Source organism: Cannabis sativa, chromosome 1 (genome assembly GCF_029168945.1).
Source record: "Cannabis sativa cultivar Pink pepper isolate KNU-18-1 chromosome 1, ASM2916894v1, whole genome shotgun sequence".
NCBI lineage: Eukaryota > Viridiplantae > Streptophyta > Magnoliopsida > Rosales > Cannabaceae > Cannabis > Cannabis sativa.
In genome coordinates this window covers 44,341,920-44,369,224 of record NC_083601.1, presented here as the reverse complement: position 1 = coordinate 44,369,224, position 27,305 = coordinate 44,341,920, and the positions used below count along the sequence as shown (strand labels likewise).

General features: G+C 31.7%; 4 protein-coding genes across 9 annotated transcripts; all 4 read right to left on the bottom strand.

The window, feature by feature from the left end:
* Positions 1–1,651: 1,651 nt before the first annotated feature.
* Positions 1,652–2,969, bottom strand: LOC133033551 (long-chain-alcohol O-fatty-acyltransferase-like). Its single transcript, XM_061108399.1, has one exon. The coding sequence runs from the start codon at positions 2,870–2,872 to the stop codon at positions 1,853–1,855; it is 1,020 nt and encodes a 339-aa protein (XP_060964382.1). The 5' UTR covers positions 2,873–2,969; the 3' UTR covers positions 1,652–1,852.
* Positions 2,970–9,828: 6,859 nt separating this feature from the next.
* LOC115707363 (uncharacterized) lies at positions 9,829–14,133 on the bottom strand. 6 transcript variants are annotated; one of them, XM_030635298.2, is made up of 11 exons: positions 13,895–14,095; positions 13,394–13,486; positions 12,864–13,270; positions 12,531–12,775; positions 12,157–12,241; positions 11,849–12,034; positions 11,594–11,761; positions 11,272–11,469; positions 10,637–10,808; positions 10,361–10,532; positions 9,829–10,284 (listed from the first exon to the last, which is right to left on the bottom strand). In XM_030635298.2, the coding sequence occupies exons 3-11, from the start codon at positions 13,215–13,217 to the stop codon at positions 10,188–10,190; spliced, it is 1,677 nt and encodes a 558-aa protein (XP_030491158.2). In that variant the 5' UTR covers positions 13,218–13,270; positions 13,394–13,486; positions 13,895–14,095; the 3' UTR covers positions 9,829–10,187. The 6 variants fall into 6 exon arrangements, with proteins under 6 accessions (XP_030491158.2, XP_060972825.1, XP_030491161.2 ...); XM_061116842.1 differs by having other exon boundaries at positions 13,885–14,093; XM_030635301.2 differs by having other exon boundaries at positions 13,904–14,093.
* A 3,811-nt stretch (positions 14,134–17,944) lies between these two features.
* LOC115707359 (rho GDP-dissociation inhibitor 1) lies at positions 17,945–21,451 on the bottom strand. Its single transcript, XM_030635294.2, has 5 exons — positions 20,300–21,451; positions 20,120–20,186; positions 19,522–19,740; positions 19,284–19,408; positions 17,945–18,397 (listed from the first exon to the last, which is right to left on the bottom strand). The coding sequence occupies exons 1-5, from the start codon at positions 20,576–20,578 to the stop codon at positions 18,320–18,322; spliced, it is 768 nt and encodes a 255-aa protein (XP_030491154.1). The 5' UTR covers positions 20,579–21,451; the 3' UTR covers positions 17,945–18,319.
* Positions 21,452–22,150: 699 nt separating this feature from the next.
* On the bottom strand, positions 22,151–24,278 carry LOC115707360 (uncharacterized). The gene is made up of 3 exons (XM_030635295.2): positions 23,974–24,278; positions 22,735–22,956; positions 22,151–22,648 (listed from the first exon to the last, which is right to left on the bottom strand). Exons 1-3 carry the CDS (start codon positions 24,166–24,168, stop codon positions 22,433–22,435), a joined length of 633 nt encoding a protein of 210 aa, XP_030491155.2. The 5' UTR covers positions 24,169–24,278; the 3' UTR covers positions 22,151–22,432.
* Between the last annotated feature and the right edge of the window lie 3,027 nt (positions 24,279–27,305).

The following is a 27,305-nucleotide window of genomic DNA, read 5'->3' as shown; positions in this document are numbered from 1 at the left end:
CTAAATTCTATGCTCTTCTTCTTATTTAGCTCATTTGAACCCTCATCCAAACTCCCAAGATAAAATTTTAAAATTTTTGATTGAAATTGTTTTCGATCCTCATCTCGCCTTTTACCCGATCCTCAAATAGGGTAAGCACTTTAGATCGTATTGTACGGACACTTTCTTTCAACTCATCGTAGGATGTTCTCAACATTTGTAAAGTTTTCAATATGTTATCCAATTGCTACAACTTTCATACTATAAATAATTCAAATATGATAAGTTCAACGAAAATTAAAATAATCTTTGAGTATGAAAAAAATGCGAGAGAGAGAGAGAGCCTAACATATAGAACTTGTTTAGTCCCAGTGTCGGCATTGGCTTCAGTGTTTTCGGTAGTGTCAGGTGGTGGTGGCAGAATTAGATGAAGCTTTTGGTTTTATTTTTAGAAATACTAATTTCTTTTTTTTTTTTTTTTTTGAATAATTTGAATAATTTTTATTGGAAATAATTTGAATAGAGAGTGAAATTGAAATAATTTTGTTGGAAACAATTTAAATAGAGAGTTGGGTAGAAATAGTTTTTTTAAAAAAATCAGATCATGCCTAGAATATAGGAATTTTTTTTAAAAAAAAAAAAAACTAACGTATTCATTTTTTAGAAAGGTAAAAAAAAAAATAGATCATGCCTGTATTATAGGAGAATTAAAAAATAAATAATAAAAATATGTATGTGTGATATCTCATGATAATCAAAAATTAAAGATTTAAAAAATACTCTCATGAGTGAGAGCAAAAATAATGCTCTCACCTAAAAATTATCCTATATATACCTATTTTATTAACTCTATATGATCAAAAACTCAAAGTATATCTATATATTTCTTTTATTATTAGTATTATTATTATTGAAATATATCTTATTAGTTTTGAAATGAGAATTTTATTTCGAAATGGGATGATCTTCGAGACTATTTTAATGCACATCAAGTTGCAAGCCAACCCTAAAGAAATGAGAGCATAAGAGTTTCGGGCCCTTAATAAATAAATATATACTTAAATAAAAATATCAACTTGATATAAATCAATCTAAACCAATCACAATTGAATATACTTATTGTTCAATAGTCAGTTATAATAAGATTGAATCAATTGATACACACTCTAAAACATTTACACAACAAAACAGTAATATTTTAATTAAAATCTATTAGAGTTAATTTCACATTACTAATGTGTGAAAATAAACGGTTATATATAAGAGAATGAACTACTCTTCTCATTACCCCAATTAATTTTGAGATGAAATTCTAATAAACGGTAATACATCTTATTTCAAATTCTAATAAAACCACTAGTTTAATCAGCAAAGGAAAGAAACTAGGAAAGGTCAAGTTTTTTGTTTTTATTGCTTTGTTTTAAATGGGACATCGAAGCCAAGGTTGACTTAGTTTAGACATTAACTTGACTGGAGACATTAATGTTATGTTTTTAGTTGGAGTAGGTCAATTCAATGTAGTAATTCTACTTTCTACATTTTATATCATTTTTGAAAAATATATATTAGCCTTTTTATTTGTTATATGTACGTACATCTCTTCTATATTTTTAACTACATATAATACATATAAATCTCAACATTTAAATAAAAAATAATTTAAATATTTTAAATGACAATAAGTACTTATAAGATGCATCTTGGAAGAACAAACAATGATTCTTAAGTTAAATTACATATCATACGTAGATATAATTATAACATTTTTTTCTCTTCAACACTTAAAGATTATATAGTTCTTTATAGAGGAATTCTTAATTTGAGGAATGCTAAGTCGCTGTCAAGCACAATGATACACTGTTATTGATCCTATTTAATATCGAGTCATTTTGATTGATTCAAGAAACTCTATCATCTCTCTATGGGCCTTTACATCGATTTCTAATCTCATAAGATCCGGCATGAAGAGCCACAAGACAGTAGTCATGACAAACGCCAGCGCCATGGACCCCGTCACCAACGGAGGCAGCCGCCACTTCCTGTTAATGGCCTTCTTAACGGCAATCTCAGCAGCCAAACAGATTCCATGCACAACGAAAAACAACGTTACTTCCCACGTAGGCTTTGATCTTCCCAAATTGTAGAAAATAAACTCGTGTATGATCCCAGACACCATAAAAGTCGGGATCACCGCGGGGACTGGGGCCCACTTCCTCCCGATCCAACGGCTCATGATGGTCCGAACTGGAATGTACACCGTGGAACGTAGGCTGTCACTGGCCATGAGATTCCATCTCCTCCCCCAGAAGTCTTGTAGCGATGTGGAAAGGTACGGCTCTTCAAAATGTGGCTCCAGCTCAACCCCGAGCGTGGCTCGGACCAAAGCTGCCACCGTGGCTAGCATGATCTCTAGAAAGGTGTAGATGTAAATGAAGTAGATAGACAAGAAAACTTTTGGGTAAATTATATAAGATTTGTTTTGCTGAACTGGTATGATGGTAGAGAATATGAGTGCCTTGATGGCATAGTTTGTGAGAGATTTCTTTTGTTTATTTATTGGGTTATCTAGAATTTTGATTGGGAAGGAAGCTAAGGTGATGAAATGAAACAAAGGGAGTGGTAGTAGTGGATTATTAGAGGAAAGAGGGCCTTTACCGTAGGCAAAGAGTAGAAGTTTGAAGTTGGCTAGCCAAGCCACGAAGAATGAAATTGTTCCTCCCAGAAAGATGGTCCTTAGATTTAGAGGCAAAACCAAGAAGACAAGTATGACAGGGAGGATTGGTATGAGCCTGGTTGTGCCTGACGTGATAATGTTACCGATTGTGTGACAGTAACAGAGTGATGCCACCACAGTTATCCACACCATCACCAAGTTGTTTATTTCACCTTCCATTAATATTCTCTCTCTGTAGCTCTCTAGTTACTGATCAGCTTTGGTCTAACTCTAGTTGGCCATATTACGAGGAGACAAAGAAAAATATGATAATTAAATGTTATGTGAAGCTCTTGCATTTATAGAAGGCTAATTAATGGGGAACGCTATAAAAAATGGTATGCTAGTGACATGAATATATTTTTGACATTTTTTAATAAATACTTAATTACCAACAAGTATTAATGTCTAACAATGACATTCTTGCTATCTTCTTTTTTTTTTATTTTTTTTAATAATTATTTATTTGTCATAAAATAAAAAAAAAATTAATCATTTAATATATACAGTATTATTAATAATATAATATTATTTTAATAATTTTTAGAAGTATTTACATTAAAATATTTTAAAACGAAAAAAAAAAATATGAAAGAGAGAAAATAAAATATTGTAGTTTTAAATGATGTAGTGATTTTTAATATGAGATGATAATGAGTTAAGCACTACAAAATTGTTATGTACTTGTGTGTATTGTTACACAAAGTTTGACTCAAATAAAGTAATAATTATTTTAGTAATAGTAGGTCATTAGATATTAAAGTGTCATGAGTTAAATGATTAGATACCTTAAGAGATATTTTAAATTTATATGAGGGGCTGAATTAGAAATACTAAAATTAATAACCTATTTGATAGTAGTGGTCCCCAAAAAACAAGAACAACTCTATTCTCATCTTCCCCCATCAAGAAATTAGAAACCCTAAGTCTTGTATTTTTAAAAAGATCATGACCCAAAGAATTAGTCTAGCTATGGACATCACTAAATTAATTATCTCTATCGAGAAATTGAGATACGCTTCCCCTATTCATGTTTTTTTCTCCACACTTTGAATCATCAAGGGCTTTAGATCTATGGTCATACCCAATGTTTGTAAAAACTTTATATTATATCTTATATTAAATATGGCACATATATATAAGACTCAAATTTTAGATCTTGGATCTAAACAAAGATATGCAGTATGAGTTACTTTCAAATATTCTTTTAATAAATTCAAAACGGAATTTGTATCGACGAAATTAGAGGAAAATTACAATTTAATAAATATTGGGCTTATGCCGCTTACAAACTTAAAATTTTAAATACTTATGTCGCTATTTACATTTTTTTTTTACCATTTTAGATTTGTGTTTTATGCAAAAAAAAAAAAAAACATTATTTAAGCATTGTAATATTATTTATTTTATATATAAACACATTGTTTGAACGTATTTTTCGACGTGTTAAACTTTTTCAAATTTCTTAAAATTTTGCAGGATATCTTAAATAACTATAACGTGCATGACCATGAGAAAAAATTTGACTAAAAAATTATTTCAGGTGCTAAAATAGATAAGGGTACATTAATATATCCATTTTAAGGAAGTGTATTGTAGAATTTTCCTATATTTAATTTCAACTTGTATTTTTATCATGAACGATATACGTATCCACATATATACACTTGTAAGCCAAAAAATTATTAAATAACTCTATTATAGATGTGCCCAATAAAGTCATAACCGAATTTGTATTTTGAATAAAAAAAAATGAAATAACTATAATATGATGATTAATGTACCCGTCTACCATATCCAAAAATTCCAAAAACCAAAATTTAATATATACATATATGTATGAAATATTTTATGTAAGCCATATACCATGTGCTTTCATCTGAAAAACCTCTATATATAAAGTGTTTATGACAACGTAATGGCAAAGCCATTATATCTAAAAGAAATTGCTTTACTCAGTAAAACCAAAACATGCATGAGATTCAACCAATATAAAGGTAATCACATATATGTAATGAAAATAATACTGATTATATATATGTTAATCCATATAATCATTTATAATAGCAACACTCCAAAAATATATATAATTTGGATGTAATAAATAATTTTATCTCAATATGAAATAATTGTATACATAAATCCATATCATATATTAATTACCATAAAATTCACAACGATAATAATCTGAATAATAAAGAACCAAAATAATCTTTATCGAATTCAAATCGATCCAAATAAAAAATTGTATCAAAGAACCACAACTTATAATCATAAATGAAAAATCAAAATCCTACTTTTCAAAATTTCCAATTTTTTTTTAATATAAACTTAAATCCTGAAAGAATCAATCAAAAGTGAGTCTTAACACTCATATAATATACAATATCAAAATTAAATTCCATACACAAAATATTACATATTATTATAAATGTATAAACATAGATTTAAAACCCTTGATAATTCAAAGAGAAGAAAAAAAACATGAATAGCGGAAGCATATCTCAATTCTTTGATAGAGATAATTAATTTAGCGATGGGTAGACTAGATCTTTGGGTAATGATCTTCCAAGAATACAAAACTTGATTCTTTAATTTCTTAACAGAAGAAGATAAGAATAAAGTTGTTCTTTGCTTTATATAACGTTATTAATTTCAGTATTTCTAATTTAACCTCTCACTAAATTAGAAATATCTCTTAAAGTATTACTTTATAACACTTTAATAATTACCAATGACCCACAATTACTAAAATAATTATTTTATTTGGGTCAAACTTTATATAACAATATACACACAAATAAATTTTAAATCAATATTGGATCCTTACTAAACCAAACACCTTACGGCACGAGCTGACGACAGCCATGCACCACCTGTGTCCGCGTTCCCGAAGGCACCCCTCTCTTTCAAGAGGATTTGCAGCATGTCAAGCCTTAATAAAGTTCTTCGCTTTGGGCTACTAAAAATAAACAATAGATTTATGTCTAATACAACTTAAAATCTTAAATACTTGTATCACTATTTATCCTAAATAAAATAAATGATCCTCGGAGTACACATTTGATGTTTCATTTTTCATTGGGAAACGACATGCATGCAGATGGAATTAAATATTGGAACAAGAAGGTAGATATATAGCTTGTTCTTTCTTATCACAAATAGTCACTCATTTTCACATCGTACATGTTCTAAAATTGCTCAAACACCTTTTTTTTTTTTCTCTTTTTGCTTTTCAACATGTTCAAAGATTGCTGTTTGGGGTTGTTGACCATTTAATTTTGAGCATATACAGTGGTCCCATAGCTATCCATGGAAGTTCTTCAACTTTATGTTTCACAAAATAAAGAGAAAGGCCAAACAAAAGGAGTAGTGATTAGTGAATAGATAGGGTCGGTCCTAGAGAATTTGGGGCTAAGACAAAATGAAATTATGTGACCCTTACAATATATTTTTTTAAAAAAATGATGTTATATAAATTATTAATTTATTAAAAAATAAACTAATATTTAAAATATTACATATATAAAGGCAGAAAAGTAACAAGAGAGTCCAATGTTTAAAAAATACATAAGCAATTTGACTAATTAAATATGCTATTTTTGATGCAAAAGTACTTTAAACTTTTATAATAAATCTTTTCAGATCATATCACACTCAATAAATAACATGCTCAAATTAGTCATTCAATCTTTTCAAATAATAATTTTCATTTGTAGACTTTAATTTCTATACATTTAACAAAAGCCTAAAAAATAAAGGGGTTTTTTAAAAAATACTTTTACAATTGATTTTTTATTTATTTAGGAGATTTTATTTAAATGTAAGAATATTTTTGTTAATATTATGTTAAATTAAATTATTTATGTAATATATGAAAAACGAAATGATGTTCTTAAATGTGGATTATATATTTTTTAATTATTTTATTGAAAAATATGTAAAAAAAAAAATAATTACATATATGTAGTTTAATGATATTTTTATAACTGTTAGTAATATTTATTTTGGTAACAATTTTCAAGTGTCACAAAAGTATTTTCAATAAATAAACTAAATACATAAATTATTCATTAGTGACATTCTTAATAGTATTTTAGTAACATTTTACATTTGCTCACACTAATATATCTTACATTTTTTCTTCAAAAAAAAAATGTATATATATATATCTTACATTTTTCATAAATATTACAAATATGTCATTGTAACATTTTGAAGTGTTACTAAATGTCATTTTTGGTGTAGTGCTTCAAAGATTGTAAATTTTTTCTTTCTCCAAACCGTGTAAATATGTATGTATACATGTATATTGATATATTTGTTAGTTTTTCTTTGATCGTTGATTTATATCATGTGTATTTGGAATTTTGGAATTGGGTTAATTACTAACTAATTTGGTCGGAATTTATTTTGCTTCTGGGACTGATGTGTTGGATTTGGCTTGGATTATCTCTATATTATAAATTGTTGTTGTTGATCTAGATTTGAGTTCTAAGGATAATAGTTTGGGGCTCAAAAGGATTTACTGGTTTGGGTTATGAGCATAATGGTTTGGGGGCTAGAGTGTTTGAATTTCGAGACTTTTGGCATGGGATCTAGTGAAGATGGTGCGGATCGAAGCAATGAGACTGGGTGGGAGGGGTTTGAGGTCTAGATTTTGGGTTCTAAGTTGGGGCTCATCGTCTGTCGGAGTTGGAAGGGAATTTGATTCTCTCATATCATGTTTTTTTTTTTTTTGAAGAAAAGTGTTCTTTATTAAGAGGAGCTATCGCTCATGAGAATGGATAACAACTCTAGGGGAACACTATTAATAGGGAACATACATTCAGCGAAAGTAATAAAGTGGCGGGCAATAAAGTGCGCGGCACGGTTCGCAGAACACTTAACAAAAAACAAGGAGACATTTAACAAACTTTTAAGCAAAGTTTTACAATCCTCCACAAAAAATTAAAAGAAATGTAAATAAAACAAAAAATTGTGTTTATTTTTTTAATATTTCTTTTTGTTTTTCTGATTATTTTTTATTTATTTTTAAAATAATTTTTATTGTATTTAAATAGTTAAAATGACGAAGACCGCTAAAATTTTACCACGTGTATTTTGTGTACATATCAACCATCTACATTGACACTTAATAGTTTTTAACTAAGAGAATGTGAGTTTAGAAAGTTTTACTACCAAAAAAATCAATTTGTAAAGTTAAGTATCACAAACAGATGAAATAACAGGGAGCCATGCATTTACTTTTAATATTTTTTTTTAATTGTTTTTTTTCTTTATTTTTGTTAATTCCACATATTATTTTTATTTATATATTTATCTTTGTTCTAGTAAAATTTTTATATAATTGTTTTTTTAATATTTAAAATATATTTTATTTTTAAATATGTATTCATAATGTATAACTAAAAATATAATTTACGGCAAGATTCTCATAAATTACATATTAAAAAAAAAAATTACATGGTATACTAACTTTTGTTATTTTCTTATAAAAATACTGTCAGGCGGTATTTTTTACATTTTTACTGTATTTTTTTATAAGTTTCATATTGCAGTATACTGTGTTAAGTTTTCACTGTTGTTCTACTGGTATTTTTTTAGTTGTTCTACTATTGTTTTGAGTGATTCTATTTTGTGTTCTACCGATATTTTATAAAAACACAATATTTTTTAAAAGATTTCCGTGTGACAATATTTTTGTAAAAGTTAACTCAAATTTTAGTATTTTTGTAAATTTTCCTAAAAAAAATAGTAAAAAAGTAAAGCCTAATTCGAGCCTGTGTTAGAAAATAGGCCGGCCCGAGTAAAGTATAGCATGAGTTCGAGCACGGCATAAAAATATTGATACGGTACGACGCGACTTATATCTTTGTATAAGTTCACACGACACAATTCATATTATTTTAAGTTTTTCAAAATATAGGTTGGACCGATCCGGCATAGATATATTTAAAGCTATATTGACTCATGCAGTTATACGAAAAGCAAATGTATCTTGTGATGAATTATTCGTTAATTTAGAGAAAGGTTTTTTATAATTTTATTAAAAAAAATCATTAAAAAAATATAAATAGCCTATCAAATAGACTAATAACAAGAATTATTAAAATCAATCCCCAACGGAAATAATAAATGAAGGTGGTGACACTGACAATGAGTGTGAGGTGCCAACTCATGTTTTTACTTCTGTATAAGATATGTAATAATCTCTTTTATATTTAATAGGAATGGTGGAGTTTTTTTTTTTTTTGAAAGAAAGGATTGGTGTGGAGTTTGAATGGGTTTTGTTCTTACGAAATAGAAAGGATATTTTTAGTTTTTAGAATATTATTTTAACATGTATAATATATTTCAATACATTTCATCGTTGTGGATTATTATATATTTACAAATAAAAAAAAATACAAGCAACTTGAATACACGACCATAAGTTGGAATCAACCGAAACAAATTTGTAAGATTATTTATTTCTCTTTCCATTTTATACCCCAAATGATTTTCTTTTGGTTAATTAGGAATTTTAACCTTCAAACTTTGACATTTATTAAATTATGCTTTTTAAATTTTTGTAGTCGTTAAAAATTTTCACTTTGACATGTACTAAATCATGCCCCTAAACTTTTACTTAAATAAAAATCCTTAAATTTAACCATCTCAATAGTTCAATAGTCATTTTTAACGACCATAAAAATCTAAAAACATGATTTAATAATTTTTTAAATTCAGGGTATAAAAATCCTAATTAACTTTTTTTTTTCAGTCAAACTAAAAGTTTTAGTCGAAGCAAAGGAATAGATGAGGGTACCTCTTATTTATATTCTATTTAATGATTTTGTTTTTACGAAATAAAAAAGGACATTTTTATTAGCATTATAGATTATCACATATTTATGAAAAAAGACCACTAAGTCGGAATCAACAAGAGACAAATTTGTTAATGTGAAACAATAAGTGGTTGGAATTAATCAGCACAAAAACTAGGAATTCAATAGCTCGTCATTATTTGGAAATATAATTATAAACCTATGGCCCCAAATAAACTTAAAGAGTTCTTATTTATGAATCATGACCAGTAATGCACCAAGGGCTTTTCTATTTGCAATGGGCACCCCCATAAGTGTACTTAAAGGTAGATAAAATGTAATTATTATAACTTTCTATTGTTACTTAAAAACCAACTGTATATGTAGCTCTTATCATTCGAAGATTACAACACCATTGTACAAATTAAACACAGAACTATACGAAAGAATTTCATGTTCTAGAAGATGGATGGTTTGAGGTTGAAACCAACAGAAAATAGTGTCTATTTCATGTTTCCCCATAGCTCAGCCAATCCTTTCCCTGCAGTCTCAATCTAACTAACAAAGACCACACTGAAATATCAGCTACCCAAAAGGTCACTACTATCTAGAATTTAATTTTCTTTGCCGTCATATAACTGGACTCAACCATCTAAACAGTATCATGGAACTCAAAAAATCCATTGTTACTGTTGTTGTTGTTCATATATCTGCATGTAAGTCTCGGAGAGAGCAACCATTTGAGGAAGCGTTTCTTCAACATGCAGATCCTGCATGGCGTACCTACAATAATTGAATGCAATATTTTAAAATCTAGCAGTTGTTATTGCCCAAATTAAAACAAATTAATGAGAATTACCATGATTCTTCCGACTTTCTCTGGACAAATACCCTGTAAGAACCCTCGCCAGGCTTTCCATCATGAACAATATTGGCAATTAAATCATATTTTGAGCGTAATCTCTCGTTTTCCTTAGGTGTTGGCAAGGGGATGTAATCCTTCAGTTCAAGGTTCTTTACGGGAAAGTTAACTGCAATGGAAATAATCAATTAGCACCAGAAGGTACACAAGAAGCCTAAAGTCTTGTCAGTACAGCCCCTTGTAAAGTATGTCTTCAATGACGTATAGTCTCACCTAATGTAGGATTCTTCTCAACAAAGAAATTGTTTTTTGTAAATCTCCGCATGTGTAGAATGATATATTGTGGTAATCTGGTAACCCGATACCTCATTCTTGCTATGCGAGGTCGGACTACTTCAGTGATCATCTCACCATCAAATTTCTTCAGAATGTTGAACAGAGGGACCTATGAACAAAATGGAATTCAGTGTTTATTTGAGAAAATAAAACAGAACCAAATACATTAGACTCGTCATATTTCAAATGTGGTAATTTAAAAAAAAAAAATCATGATGATGGAAAAAAACATAATGGCTATTAAAATGCCTCTCACACAGAAACAATTCTAAGATCTGAATGCAGTGTGTACCTTAAAAATATCTAAATTTCAGGACTTAAACTAATTTACAAGTTTGAAGATTTTGTTTCCCCTTTCAAGTGACACTTTGAAACAGAGAGATGAAGGTGAATTTCTTCAAATTAATGTGAAGAGCATGCATATTATGGTTCCATATTTTAGAAGTGTTTTTTTTTTATCCTGGCTTAAACTTCAAATAATTTTTTTTCATTTTAATCCTTACTGTCGGTCTCAGAACTTATATTTAAAGCCTTTATTTTACTATTTCACCAAAAAGTAAAAACCCTAATACCTGTGGTATAATATTTTTCTCCATCACATCTTGGAAAAGAGGAGGTGGTGGCAAATCCAGTCCAAGCATTAAGAATGGCATTCTGTAAGTTTCTGTGAAAATGCCATTGTGCTGAGTAACACCATCAAGCTCCTCACCATCTTCTTTCTTTTCAGTAATAGATTTGTTAGGAGTCTCCTTCACAACCTCCAGTTCTCCCTAACAGCATAGGTAATCTTAGATGAATCTTGACTGAATCATAAAAGCAAGCCGCAATATGGATTACGACAGAAAAGGAAGAAGAAAACATGCAAACACCGCAAAGTGAGAATAGAGATTGAACCTGAAAGCAATCATAAATGATACTGCTATTTTTCTTTGAATTTCTAAGATCTGAATGCAGTGTGTTAAGAAGCCATGACATAAATTCAACTGGATCCGACTGAGCTCCTATCCTAAAACGCTTTTTACTGGCTTTCATAACTGCCTGCAGAAACTCGTGTGGGCTCACCTACAGATTAAAAGTTAAAAAACTATAAACTTCATATTCAAGAATCATAGATTCAATCTTTAATGAGACTCTTAAGTTTTCACAAACCTGTCCTTTGAAGTTTCTTGTATGCCAAATCTTTCGTGTTAGCTCACCATATCGGTGAACAAGAGGCGATTTACAGTGTTGATAATTCTCAGGAATGAGGAAAAAGTTTCTTAAAGGAGTTACTCTCATCAGTGATTGAATTGTAACATTCACAAAATCAGTTTCCTTAATATTATTAAGCCCAACCTGAAATTTAAAAAATTGAGAAACCACAAGAAAACTGAGAAAATGGTCCAGCACTAACATTCTTGGGAAGCAACACACAATAACAACAACAAGAATGCTTGCTAATAGCACAAAATGAGTACCATTCCAGGAAGATAATCAGAACCGTCAAGTGCCCTTGACCACAGCTTATTTTTATCAAGTTGTTCAACTTGTTCCTGGGTGAACCTGCAATTATCAATATATTAGTTCCGATTATCTATGCAATTATGAAACTTAAGCAGATGTCTATACAATAATTTTATCTCTAAGAATCAGTTAAATACATCAAGCAACCATGGTAATAACGCCCTTCAAACTATATCAACATATGTGACAGCCAAAAAGTATAATATAAGCTTTTTTTATTGTCTTCGCGTAACATATATAGCCCATCAAAGAGAAGTTGGCGACGAAAACCAAAGAAAAGAGGAGATGCAAGTAAAATGTAGGAACTAGAAACAAAACATAGACACACCTTGGATTTAGAACATGCCGAATATCATCTAATGACGGATCACTAATCTCATATCCATCAGGAAGGCAATACACCTTTTCTGTTTGAAGATTTATAAAAACATGGTGTCCGGCTTCCAGACTGTGAGTGTAAGCATGAGACTTCCTCCCCCTTCCTTGGTAATATTTCCCACAAACCAAACAGGCGTAGACATTCAAATTCGACAGAGAAACAGAGCAAAACTTCTCAAAATCAAAATCCAAAACCTGACCAGGAGTTGAACAATTAACAAATATTGACTTATAGACAATCAAAAAAGGCAGGCATTAACAAAGGCTAAGACATGTTATATACCTGGCGATTAACAGTATCGAGATATGGGCAATCCCTTCTAATCTCAATGTCACGGCTTCTCTTTACCTGGCCTCCTTGATCAAGTGGATAATCATCATCATCATCATCATATTCCTCCACTTCTGGAACACCATTCCGTTTTGTAAGACCGTTAACAGGCGGTCGATTTTCTTCATCTTCATCCTCATCACCATAATTAAAACCGGGAAGAAGAGAGTTCTCAGAGGCAGCTGGAGAACTTGAGGAAGAAAGGGACGAACGGGAAATCACTTTCTGTCGTTTTGGATCAGAATCAGAAGCCCCATCCTCGCTGACTAAAACAGTATCAGCCTCGCGTTCTCTTTTAGATTTCATGTCTTTCACACAACTAGGTTGATGCCAATCACTCAATAATATGCACCAATAAACTGAAGAGTAAGAACGAAATATAAGTTTCAGGAAACCCTAGAAAAACCCTAGCACTCATCTAATCATACAAGTTACTAATTTAATTTAAGGAAAATTGGGGTTAAAAAGTCGAATGAAATTACAAATACTGCCTCCAAGCTATGAGTGAACACCCTTTTAATACACCTGGTTGAAGGAGTTTTCACAAATGTTGGAGTTGTCTTACTATCTTCCATCTAACAATAACCAAAATAGATAATAATAAACTCAGACTATACAGCCAGCATACAACACGCAAAATTAATCCTCAGAAAACAACGACAGAGAATTGAGTTGATTCAATCATCAACCAGAACACAACAAAGATTCAACCAACGACATTGAATTAAGTTGATTCAATCGACACACAACATATGTACAAAAAAAGAAAAACAGGTTCATCAACAAATTAGTAAAACATAGAATTACGTTGATTCAATCAACACAGAATTGAATTATGACAATATCATTTCTATTTTCAATGAATTTGTTACCGTTGGCGGAGACTCAACAACATTCGACATTTAATCAACACAGACAGAATTTGATGCACACAGATTAAAAAATATATAGCAACAAAGGAAAAATAGATTGCCTCAGCATACTTGACTAACAGGGTGGTCGGCGACTGAATCTGTAGCAAGGAGACTAGAGAGCGGGTCAGGAGGATAAGGCGGCGGAGAGGGGGTGGCGGGAAGGAGTGTGACCGGAGAGAGTGCCGGGGACAGCGGAAAACGGAGATGAGTGGAGGTGGAGCCGTGAGAATGAATGAGAGAAGTTTGCTTTGAGACCATGATGCCCTAGACTCAGTATTGGACTTGTACAAATGGGCTTGTTTTGGGGCCGAGAGCAAATGGTATTTTACAAACTCTGTTAAAAAAAAAGTCGTAATAATTTACAAGAGTAATAAAATACAGAATACCAAATAACACTTTGTAATGATTTTGTAACTTGTAACTATTTTTATTTATTGAGTAAATATTGTTTACAAAACTTTTACATATTAGTTACAATTTGTAACTTAGTAAGAAAATTTCTAAACTTGAATTTTTTTTAAAAAAAAAAAAACTTAACATTTTGTTTTAAAAAGAACATTATATTACAATTATGTCTCTTCATATATTTATCATTTTTTTTTTCGAAGTTATGTACTGTTAGAGCATCTCTAATCACACTCTCTAAACATACTTTTTAGCTGCCTAAAATAGGAAGTGATTCTTAAAAAAAATTAAACTCTAACTATGGAAAAAAAAAAAAAACTCTGATAGAAGAAAATAGATAGGGAGCTCTTTAAAATCTAAATATAAGGAGCTTTCTATTTTTTCGTTAATTTTTTTAATATTATTTTAATAAAAGCACTACTACCTTTTCATTATTTGGACAAATTAATTTATATTTAATAAATTTAAATTATAAAATATTATTAAAATAATCAAATGCTAACTAAATCAGGAAGAAGATGGTGAGAGAAAAAATAACATAAATGACTCTTTATTTTAATTTTTAACTATTTTAGTTAAAATTTTGGATGAAAAATAAATAGCACCGTTAGAAATGGTCTTAGTACTTATTATTTTTTCCCGATCTCTAAAACCATTTTATCAGATTCTAATTCTATATTGTGAAGCGCTTTCGTTATTAGATTTTAGTTTGGAGCGTTTGTAAAACCAATCCGATCACATAAATCGCTTACACTGAAATATACGATTTAAACTTCACCACTCTTAGAAAAATACCAACTTTTCAATATAAGTTATACTTTAATTGACTCATAGTTAGATTAAGTTACTTTAGGTATTACATTTATCAGCTATGTACCTATTGTGCTAATAAAATAAAATAAAGTGAACAAAAAAATTATATGTATGTCATTTTTATTGTGAGTGTGAAGTGAAGAATTTGAGTTGTTTATATTTTGTATATTACTTTGTTATTATTGTTATTGTTTTGATTAAATATATTTAGTTATGAATTTTTTGAAATTTTATTATAATGTTTAATTATTTACTTTATTGGTGAATTTATTAAAAAAAAAAATTAGTTGGTGTGATTAATGCATGTTGGAATAATTTTAATAATAATTAAAATTCACATAACAACTCTTATAAAAATTACTGAAGCAACCCAAACTGTAAATTAAAAAAAAAAAAAACATAAAATAATTCTCCATTTTTAATTCTACACAATACAAGAACAGCTTAAAAGATTACCTAAATATAAACTACATCACTCAAGTGGCGAACAACATATGTATTATGCGATGCAGAATTAAATGACTTGAGGGGGTTGTTTGTGAAGGAAAATTTGAATTTTCATACTTAAAATACCTTAAAATTTTTCCTCTAAATGCATAGTTATTAAATTTGGTCATATATGATCAATTTACTAATTTCCCAAAATTACCCCTCACATTTCAAATCCCATCTCAGCCTCTCTCTTCCTCTCTCTCAACTTACCTGCACTTACGACAACCAACCCACGAAATCCCCAACCCGCAGCAGACGTCGTCGCTCAACCCACGGCCGTCCACGGTGAACCCAAGACCGTCGACGCTCAACCCCGACCGTCAACGCTCAACCGGCGACCACTCCAAGGCGACCCGAAGCAAAAATGGGATTCGGATCCGTCCGTGAATGGAGAAGAGGCATTTCGGATCTGGGGAAGAAGATGGTGAAGGTCCGATGGTCCGACTTAGGAGTCCGATGGTGTCCGTCCGATGGTCCGATGGTATGGTCCGATGGACCATATGAATTGGACCATCGGATCCCCCCAAAAATCCCGATTCTACATTAATATCTTTATTAGACTTCTCTTGAGGGATTGAGCAATCAGCAAAGGCTTTATCCATGTTGTTCTTACATATCCATGTGCACTTAATTTCTTCTATAGTATCTGCATCTTTAGATGGTATGCACCGCCATTTATGACAATTATCACAACGCACCCAAGCATTACACAAAGGAAAATCTTGGTCCCCATTATTAGAACCAACAACAGAACTTGGTATTTCAACTTTTGTACCACTTTCAACTTGGAATGTCTCAGCAAAAACAGTAGCAGTAGCTGATGAAATAAGATTCTCACTTGATGAACTAATACCATAATTATATAACTTTAATGGTTTAGATTTGTTCATTGTTAATGGATTAAGTAATTTTTCCTCTTCACAACCATTGGCAGTCATAACATAACTTACCTTGAAACGAATATTATTGTTATTATTTGAAGCAGCAGATGATTTTGTCCCTTTCTTAGTATTCCCAAAGATTTGTGTAAGGTTTGCCAATGTTCCCCAAACAGATGAACGAGGTGATTTGGACAAATTACAAAACAATTTTTGGGGGTCTGTTCGATTGATAGTGTACATCGGACCAATGCATCGGACCATTAAGTCAGACCATCGGACCATCGGACCATCGGACGGACACCATCGGACCCCTAAGTCGGACCATCGGACCTTCACCATCTTCTTCCCGAGATCCGAAACGCCTCTTCTCCATTCACGGACGAATCCGAATCCCATTTTCGCTTCAGGTCGCCTCGAAGTGGTCGCCTGTTGAGCGTTGACAGTCGGGGTTGAGCGTCGACGGTCCTGGGTTCACCGTGGACGGCCGTGGGTTGAGCGACGACGTCTGCTGCGGGTTGGGGATTTCGTGGGTTGGTTGCCGTGAGTGTAGGTAAGTTGAGAGAGAGGAAGAGAGAGGCTGAGATGGGATTTGAAATGTGAGGGGTAGTTTTGGAAAATTAGTAAAGTGGTCATATATGACCAATTTTAATAACTACACATTTATAGCATGTTTACTTAAAGGGAATGGGAATGAATGGTATGGTATTGATTCCCATACAATTGTTTACTAAATTTTGGAAAGGGAGAAAGTAGTAGGACCCACACAAATTTAGGAGAAAACAAAGGAAAAGGTTCTCCCCCCATTTTTATAGGGAATACCTTTCCCTTTCCTAGCTTAATTCATTCTAATTTTAATTTTATTAATTAAAAATAAAAAAGACAAATATGCCCTTTAAAAATCTATAAACAATAAAATAATTACATATTCTAATAATGGCAATTTTGTCAAATTAAAACTGATTACCTTTCCTAGTTATGTAAACAAAATAATATGATTCTGGTTTTCTTTCCGGACAGTTTAGTAAACAGCATAATAAAATATTGATTCCGATTATTTTCTATTTTAAACCGATACATTTATCCCATTGATTATTCTGATTCCAATTACAGTTTAGTAAACGCGCCATTAGAGGAAAAATTATAAGGTATTTTAAATATGGAAATTCAAATTTCCCTTTGTGAATTAATTTGTTTTAGATTGAGTTATTTGAATCTTTTTTTAAGGAAATTTAGTTTTATCAATCTTATTTGTTTCCATGTGATGTGATATTATGATCCAATATATTTTGAAAACACGTGTTATTTTTATTTGATTTTATTATTACTGTTTTTTTTATCCGGTGCACATCCAGTTAATCAGTGATAATATTAGTAGATTGAGCTGATAATAGTTTCATTCATCCATGGAAAATGCAAAGTGAAATTTCAATGGTGAAAGGGCTTTGTAATGCGTGAAGTATTTTTAAGAAATAAACAATATCAATTTACCAAAATAAAGAACTAAAGGCGTGAATTCATAGATACCCTCTTTAAAAAATTAATACTAAGACATGCTTCATTGACCGTTGGAAAAGGAATAAAGAACAAGGCCCTTTACCACTCTCAGTTTTCTACTTTGAAATGGATAAAGCTTAACTACTATACTAGCCAGATTCAAAATAGTGGTCCCAAAAAGAAAAAAGGAAAAAAAAGACAAGTTTATTAACAAATAGCTACCAAAATGAACATCCTTCTCTTTCTAAATAAATGTCTTATCCTCTTAACCATATCCAATCTTCATTCTCCTGCTGACCAGCCTCAGCCACAATGTGAATTAAATAAGAGAGAGTGGAAAATAAGACACCATACACTGAATCAGATTTCAGCTTCAAAACAATGGACTATAGAGCAGTGACACACAAGTTTAAGAAGACTGCCAATCTTTTCGAATTTCGAAAGTGTAATTGATCTCCAAGTAACATTTGTTGTCATCGTCAAGAAACTGTTAAAAAAGAAATCGATAAGTTAAAAACAAAAATATTAGACCAAAAACAGTGAATTTAAAACTCAAAAATTGACAGTTTTGATCCCAGACATGGGTGGCCCTCAAATTTGAATTCCAAATGAATGTTTGTTAAATAATGCACATGGGTCTGGCAATATATTGATTCTAGTATGCTTTAGTACATATATTGACCCTGCAAGTGGGAAATGCATTAACTAAACCACCATTTTAAAACAAGTGACAACTAACACCATTAATATCAAATATCAATTAGTAGTCATCATAGTTTTTTCTCAGCATCAAGAATGAGAAATTTTTGTAAGAAATATCATTATTTTTCAAGTTTCCACAAGATATGAAAAAAAAATGATGATAATGTGAGAATATTTTATATGCGGTAATAAATTAATGATTTGATTTATAAAATATAATTAATTAAGAATATTTTAAATATGGTTATCATTTAATTATCAAATATTAAAGTAACTAATTTTAATTTAAAATAAGTATGGAAATTTTTGTAAGAAAAATTTATAAAAAATATCATTATTTTTTAAGTTTCCACAAAATATTAAAAATAAAATAATGATGGTGTTAGAATATTTTGTATATGGTAATAAATCATATTTATTTAATTTATAAAATATAATTAAAAATATTTTAATTATAATCAATATTAAATTACTAAATACTTTAGTTACCTAATTTAATTTTTTGAATTAATTATCAAAATATTCAATTAATGTGACAAAATACTGATAATTAGCATCAAGAAAGAGAAATTTTTGTAAGAAATTTTCATAAGAAATATCATTATTTTTCAAGTTTCTACAGAATACGCAAAAAATGATGAAGATGGTTCATAGAACAGTGGTACACAGACCTTGCTTCTGGCTGAATATGAACCTCTGGCAAATATGCCTGATGGAGTAGTTTCTTCAGGCATCTCATGGGTGTAAGCTTCAGACTGAGGACTATAAGTTCCAAGCATCTCCTTTGTACTATCAACTGCAACAGTGATTAACAAAAAGAAAACATGGGATTTAAGGATTGTAAGACCTATCAATAACATAATATGACAAAGCTTCAAAAAGGGATTGAGAGAGAGTGAGAGAGACTACCTCTAACCCCAGTTTTCCATACTGTATTTGTGTATTTGAGACCTGAAACAATGTTATTGCTGACCTGAAAAGTGAACATCAGGCTATAACGGCTACCTTCCTTTAAAGTAAACCAACAGCCCTTGGGATTCCCATTCTCAGGAATTGTGAGACAAATGTCCGGTCTACCAGGGGACTTAATTGCAAGACTTGAGATCTTAACTTCTGGTTCCAGAGTTTCTGCACAAACAGAACAAAACTGTTTCATTGGAAACAGATAAAGTTGTTTACTCTTACTTCCCTAAGTCCCCTAGCTGAAAGAAGAAGAAACCAAATGGAATTTTCCACATAAAGAAACAACCTTAATGTCTGCATTGTTTGAAGAAGAAAATAATGCCAAGAAACAGCTGAAATATAAACTATATGCTGATTCAAAATATAGAAATTCAAGAACTCCCTATACTAATTTGTAGTCTTACTTCACTTTCCTATTCCTAACATGTTAAAAGTGTAGAGCATAATTCAAATTCCAGATTCTATCTCCCAAGAAGGGAAAAGCTACGAAGTGAACAATTTAAGATCAAAAGGAAACAAGAATTTGACGGCTCAAAATGCTTACCTCCAACATTCTCCATGTCCACAGTCCCAAGAAGCTGCTCCTTCCATCTCCTTAAACTCTCATCATCCTGTAACATCAAATTATCACCATGAAGAAACAATGGAAGAGACAATAGAACAATTTCTTCAAAAGAAAAGATAAATTAAGAGATAATGGAATCAAAGAAGAATAAATACAAACCTTATCTTTCTCCAATTGTTCTTTGAGTGTGAATTGGGGACCCAATTCAATTTTCTTTCCTTCATCATCTTCTTCATCCTCAGTTGCATAAATGGAACTCTCACTCATTGTTCTGCTCATCCCAGATGATCCATCCACAGTTTCTTCATCATCTTCTTCTTTACCCTTTTCTGTTTTTCCCTTTGTCTCTTCGATATTTGTTTCAGAAGCATCATTGTCTTTATCATCAAAACCCATACTTTTGGAATTTGATGAAACAACTCCAACAGCCAAAGACATTCACAGTAAGGAAAAGAGAAAAATTAATGAACCAAAAGGGTATATACAGAGAATTATACTCACAAACCTAGTTTATGAGCAAGTACAGAAGTGAAGAAAGAGAGCCCAAACACCCACTTATAAGAATCTCTCTGACGAAAACAACAAAAGGGAAGAAACCCAATTTGAGAATACAGAAATTTGGAAAAGGAATTTAGCATATCAAGAAAGGTACGAAAGGGAAACTTTGGTCAAAGAAAACCCACAAAAAAGGTAACTTACCAAAACCAAAATAAGGAAAGTAACCCCAAGAAGGGTGACCCTTGTAGCAAGAAAAATAGTGAAAAAATCAAAATGAAAAAGGAATGCTGACTGGCTGGCTGTTAGCAAAGATCAGGGAGAGAGAGAGAGAGAGAGAGAGAGAGAGAGAGAGAGAGAGAGAGAGAGAGAGAGAGAGAAACGGTCATGTGGTGATCCGAAGAAAAATAAGCGAGAGAGTGAGAGAGAGGGAGGTGGTGAGATCGTGATGGTCACTCTTGCAGCACTAGCTTCCACGAAGACCAAGATTCGAGGAGAGCTTTTCAACGAGTCCCAGTTCGACACACATAAACAGACGCATCAGATGAGACAGCCTAGCCTAGGATTAAGTGGACCTAAGATGCCCCTTGACTCTTTCTAATGGATAATACTTATATTATTGCTGTTATGATTCATATATTTTGGAGAACTTTCCTGCTTTTCTGTTATCATTTATTATGATCCACAAATAATAGCAACTCTAAACTTTATTACTTACTTATCTTTAAGCTAATCACTCCACAATAATGTAGTTTGTAGAAATTGCTGTTTCTAACAAACCCAATAATGTAACTAAACTAGACAACTACCACCATTGGATTGGATTAGCTTTGCCACGCATCTCATTATTGATAGTTTTTTATTTCCTCGAAAATTTGGTAGTTTGAAAATTGTGTTGATGATTTGATGTTAATTTACATGCTATACAAATTATTCCCCTTTAATAATTCAGATTAAAGTAAAGTAGTGTTTCTTCCAACCCAACTTTTTTTTTTTTTATCTTTCTCAATTTTTCAGTTTGTGTTTGTAGAGCAACAGACATTGAGGGCCAGTATATAAATAACAGTAACTGGGGTGTCCCTGGGCCTGAATCCCTGCCCAACACCAGGGCTCAACTGTTAATGTGTTTGTATCAAGAATCACAACCAACATGATAGTGAAATAAACCATTAATTACACGTTCCCCCTCCACTAAAATTTAAGGAGAGTTTTCTGAAGCTATTAGAAAATCTAGAATTTTAAAATATATATCTAGATTTTAAAAGACATTGCCTCTGTCACTAAGAGATCTCTGCCTCTGCAACATAAGTCTCTTCAGGATCATCCACTCAACGTTTATGGAGCACTTTTGAGGACCACCTCAAAAACTTTGTTTTTACAACAAGATTGACTATTACACTACAACACCAGAATAATGAAAACGACCATAAGATTCCAATTTTTATAAAGAAAGGCCAAATGAAATCAGGCGAGAGGCATCTAGGTTTGAAACAAGGGAGGTAAAAGCACATGGAATGAGCGAGAGACGGTATATGTATTATGTTAGTCCCAAGTCTTATGAAATCTAAAGATGAAATACGACACACATTGTATATTTGATTCACTGGAAATTTTAAAAACTAACTCCAAAATCTGAAGGACAAAATGAACATGGTACAATCCATATTTTCAGATTTCACCTTCACAAAACATGGGGACAATGTATAAGCGAAAAACATAAATAATCAATACTCTCCTTTCTCTTCAATTGTTTGATATCGCCTTTACCAGACACCACTGTGAAAAACACAAAAATCACTAGTTTCCCCATTTGCTTGATACTCTGTCTTTAGCAGAGACACGATTGTAGGCTTCATTTGATTTGATATCAGAATCATTGAAACTACTTGGTGATGTCCTCCCCGAAATTCTAGATGTTACGGAAGTAAGCCCATTTCTTGTCCCTCTTAGAACATACAACAAAGGATTGAATACGACGGCAAGCATTACTTCTCCTTTTGCAACTATAAGATACTATAAATGGAAAATAATGAGTTGTACTCTACTCATTAAAAATCAAGAGATACTTAAAATTAGGAGCTAAACAAGTAATTTCTTACCATGATGAGAATACCTAACACGGCAAGACTTGCTTGTTGTGCTTCTTGCCAGAAATTGTCGTCATTGGACCATCCAAACCGTCCACCCCATCCAAACCAACCTCCACCACCAGCATCACCACCTCCACCAGCCTCTTCTCTCTGCTTTATTTCTTTGTTCCATTTCTCAAATTCATTTTTCTTTCCACCAAGAGCACCTTCTAATGCTTTCTTAGCTTCATCCTGCAGCCACAGTACCACGCCACAGAACTAAATTCATTCAGGGAAAGAAACGTGTTGAAATGATTCATTCAAACTAAAAAATATTCTTCCCTGAGGATGGCTTCATGCAAAACTGCAAAAGAACCTTAGCCTTAGAATCATAATTAATTTACTAGCCAATTTGTACTACATGATAAAGAAAACAAAACAATTGACTATCTAAAGATATCACTTTATGTTGCCTAAGTGTATGGCTTTACAAGCCCGATCTTAATTCTAATACCCTTAGCATCTCAAAAAGCAGTTGTAACATGCCAGGAATCGTGCCATTAAACCAAACTTTCAGGACAAAGTGTGCAATTACAGTGTCTGAGATACAATATCAATCAAGTGTTTAGACTCCAAAAGATACGAGGACTTCTGATTAATGTAAACCTCCATTGACTTCTGTCAAGTATTTCTCATGTATGTATATCAAGCCGGTACACCAAACTGGATAAAGTTTTAACTCTTTGCATATCATGCCACTACACCAAACAGGACTAAACCAAATGAAATGAACATAAGTCTAAACAAAAGATTGTTCACAATTGCCTACTTTTTCAATCTCGACCCCAAAAATTCCATGTCATCTCTGGACGTTATCGAAACCCTCGTACCCAAAAACAATAGGATAGATTGTATTGGGGACAACTACATTTGCAAATTCTAAGAAAACAAATGCCAAAATCTAGTTAAAGGAACACGTTTTAGCAAACTATATAGAAATCCACCCTTAAACCATTTTGTAAGTTTAGAAGGGACTAAATCAAAAATAAATTAGACTGCAACAACCACTTTCAACAATTTTCACTCATTATCCCCTCTCAATCTCAAACTGCTATGAAACTTGGTTTCTTTCATCAAGTCAATGCAGAAATTGAAAACAATCCATAACGTTCAGTAGCACAATCATTAATTGTCTAGCTTTTTAACAGAAAAAATCATATAAACTACAAAACCCATAAAATTATAAAGAGGGAACGAGAATTATAGTACCTCTCGACGATTGTCAGAGAAAAGGCAAGAAAACCTGCCATGGCACTTGAGGTTTCGCTGAAGAATGGTCCATCCATGGGCGACATTTCGAGGAGGGCAAGTGGTGTGGGTGAGTAGGTAACGATTTAAGTGGGAGGAAGAGTAAGAGAGTGTTGGGGTTAGAGTTGGCGGGCTTAGGTACAGAACCGGCGCCATTCTCTTCGCAACTCCTCCTTTGTTACGACTCGGATAGGGGAAGTATAACAATCCAAAACACGTTATTTACACTTTTGGCATTTCTCCGTATATATATTCTCTCGTATACCCCCATTTAATATGAAAACTAGCCTATACTTTGATTAAATAAAAATTTTACCCCCAAACTATGCCCCTTGCAGGGTTTTACAATTTTTCAATATATTACATTTTATTTATTTTGTGAGATAATTTATTAATATGGTCACCAGCTATACAAAAACTTATTGAATTAACTTAAACTAGCTCAAATATCTCTGATGCGTTATGCGGTGAGGCGGCATGCTGCTTGACTCTATCGATTGCGAAGGATATGGATTCCAAGTTTGTCATCGTGGAGAGTGATTCGAGGGTAGTTATTAATGCTTTCAATGGGAATGCGTCTTGTTGAGCATTGAAATACTACAGTCTCTTTTTGTAATAGTATTCTCCTTTATTTACTAGCTGTATTTTTATTAATAGAGATATTGGCGGCTAAACCACATGAACTTTATGGTTTGTAACACTTAACCACAAAAACTGAATTTTTGGCGGCTAAACTACCTAAACTCTAGTTCCGTTTTGCTCTGCACACTTCCGTCCAAAAATCACAGTTAAGTGCCACAGTGGACTGTCCACGTGTACACACTTGTACACGTGGCAATTTTTTAGTGGTCCACGTAATATTAATTTTAAAAAATAATTATAAATATTAAAAAAAATTAAAAATTAGAAAAAAAAATAAAACATTTTTTATTACTTTTTCTTTTTTCTACTTTTTTTTTTCATTTTTTTCTTCTTTCTTTTTTTTTTTTTTTTTTTATTTTGATTCATTCTTTTCTTCCTCCTCTGAACCCACACCCACACCTACCCACTCCTTCTTCTTCCTTTCTTCATCTCCTTCGTCTTCTTGCATAATCAATGGGGGTCCAGTCGAGACCGATCTCCGATGAGCTGGGTTAAAAAGCTTGTGGAGAGTGAGAAGAGTGTTATGGACCATTCCAAGGACCCTCTAGCACTGGCTCTGGACCAAACTAAAAGGACCCCCAAGACGATCACTTTTTGGAGCGTATCTGCAGCTATGAATCTAAAGTTCATGGCGTACGGATTATTAATTGAGATGAAGTGGAGAGAAAGGAGTGGGACAGCGAAAAGTGCCACCAAACGATTGATTCCAGAGCACTGGTCAGGGCTGAAGATTTTCCACCATTTTACAGAGCCGTAGGCCAAGATCATGGCCACATATAGAGGCACCACAGCTGTCAAGACATGGTAAAGGTCTAAAAGAGTGATCATTTTTGAAAGGGTTTAAGGAAGGAGTTTGAAAACCCAGATGAGGTCTTTGGGAGGAATATATGAGCGAAGAGTGAGTTAGTGAGATTCGAACAAGAGGTTGTCAGAGCTCATTTTTTAGGGAAAGTGATGGAGAATGGAGGAAAGGAGTATTAAATAAATGGAGTTTCAGTTGCGTTCTTTCTGGTGTTTCTGGTGTTTTTCATAAAAAGAGCCAACATTGATTTTGCAAGAAGACGAAGGAGATGAAGAAAGGAAGAAGGAGTGGTGGGTGTGGGTTCTGCTAGAGGAGGAAGAAAAGAGTAAATCAAAATTAAAAAATTAAAAATTAAAAAAAAAAGAAGAAAAAAATGAAAAAAAAAAAAGCAGAAAAAAAAAAGTAATAAAAAAATATTTTAATTTTTTTTTCTGATTTTTTTTAAATATTTATAATTTTTTTAAAACTAATATTACGTGGACCACTAAAAATTTGCCACGTGTACAAGTGTGTACACGTGGACAGTCCACCGTGGCACTTAACTGTGATTTTTGGACGGAAGTGTACAGAGCAAAACGGAACCAGAGTTTAGGTAGTTTAGCCGCGAAAAATTCAGTTTTTGTGGTTAAGTGTTACAAACTGTAAAGTTCAGGTGGTTTAGCCGCCAATATTCCTTATTAATATTAGTAGAATTTGTAATTTCGTTACTCATGATGTGGCTAAGTGGGCGTTCTTCCAACAAAGATTTAAGGTTATTTTAGTTGATTCCATTCATTCTGACTTGTTATGTAATGACCGCGAAGTCTAACAATTTTTTATTAATCTAAACACGTTTTTTTTCAAAAAAAAAAAAAATAGCTCCAATATAGTATAATACTATAATGTTCTAAAACATTCATACAATAACTCTAAAATTTTAGATATCGACTCCAATTCAATAAGATAATTTTTAATAGGAGTTTTTTACAGTTACCATTACAATTCTAGTGTTAAATTTGGTTTTTAAAACATTTTAATGTTACAATATGAGGAGTGCTAATAGCAATTTCCTAGTATAATTTTCAAGTCAACTTTCGTGCCCGATAACACATATCGAAATATTTTTTTTCATGGCGGTGTTCATTATACTTACAACATCATCCTTGTAAATTTTTAAAAATTTTCGAATAGTTTATAGTACCAAAAACACATATGAAGTTTTTTAAACACGCGTGTTAAAAACTAGAATATCAATAACTTTCTTTTTGGCATTATAAATTATTCAAAATTTAAAAAAAAAAATTACAGGAATGATACTGTAACTATAACGAATACCACTATAAAAAAATTAAAAAAATATTCCAACATATATATAATTTTAAGTGTAAAAGTTAACTAAAAACTTATAATAAAAGGTTACAATTAACACTTCTCTTACAATATAATCACTTACATCATGTCATTTACATAAATAAGGATTACATCTTTATTCATATGTAATTACTATTACACCACTTATATAAAAATAAAAGTACTCACGTACCCTTATTTAATACACTTTCATTAACATAAAACTTTCATTAACATAAAAAAATTAAGTAATATTTTTAGTAGTACATGGCTGATTCTCATTATCATTTCAATTCACATGATTTAATTTAATCCAATTCACAAATAATGAATATTCTTGTAGCTGGTCATAATACAATGATCTTGTAGCTGGTCGAAATACAAGAATCTTGTATCTACTCGTATACACACTTGTATTTGCTAGTATTACACACTCAAGTATGCATCTCCTCGTAATACACTTCCACTATGCATTTGCTCATAGTACACATTCTGCCATGTATATATGCTTGCAAACAAC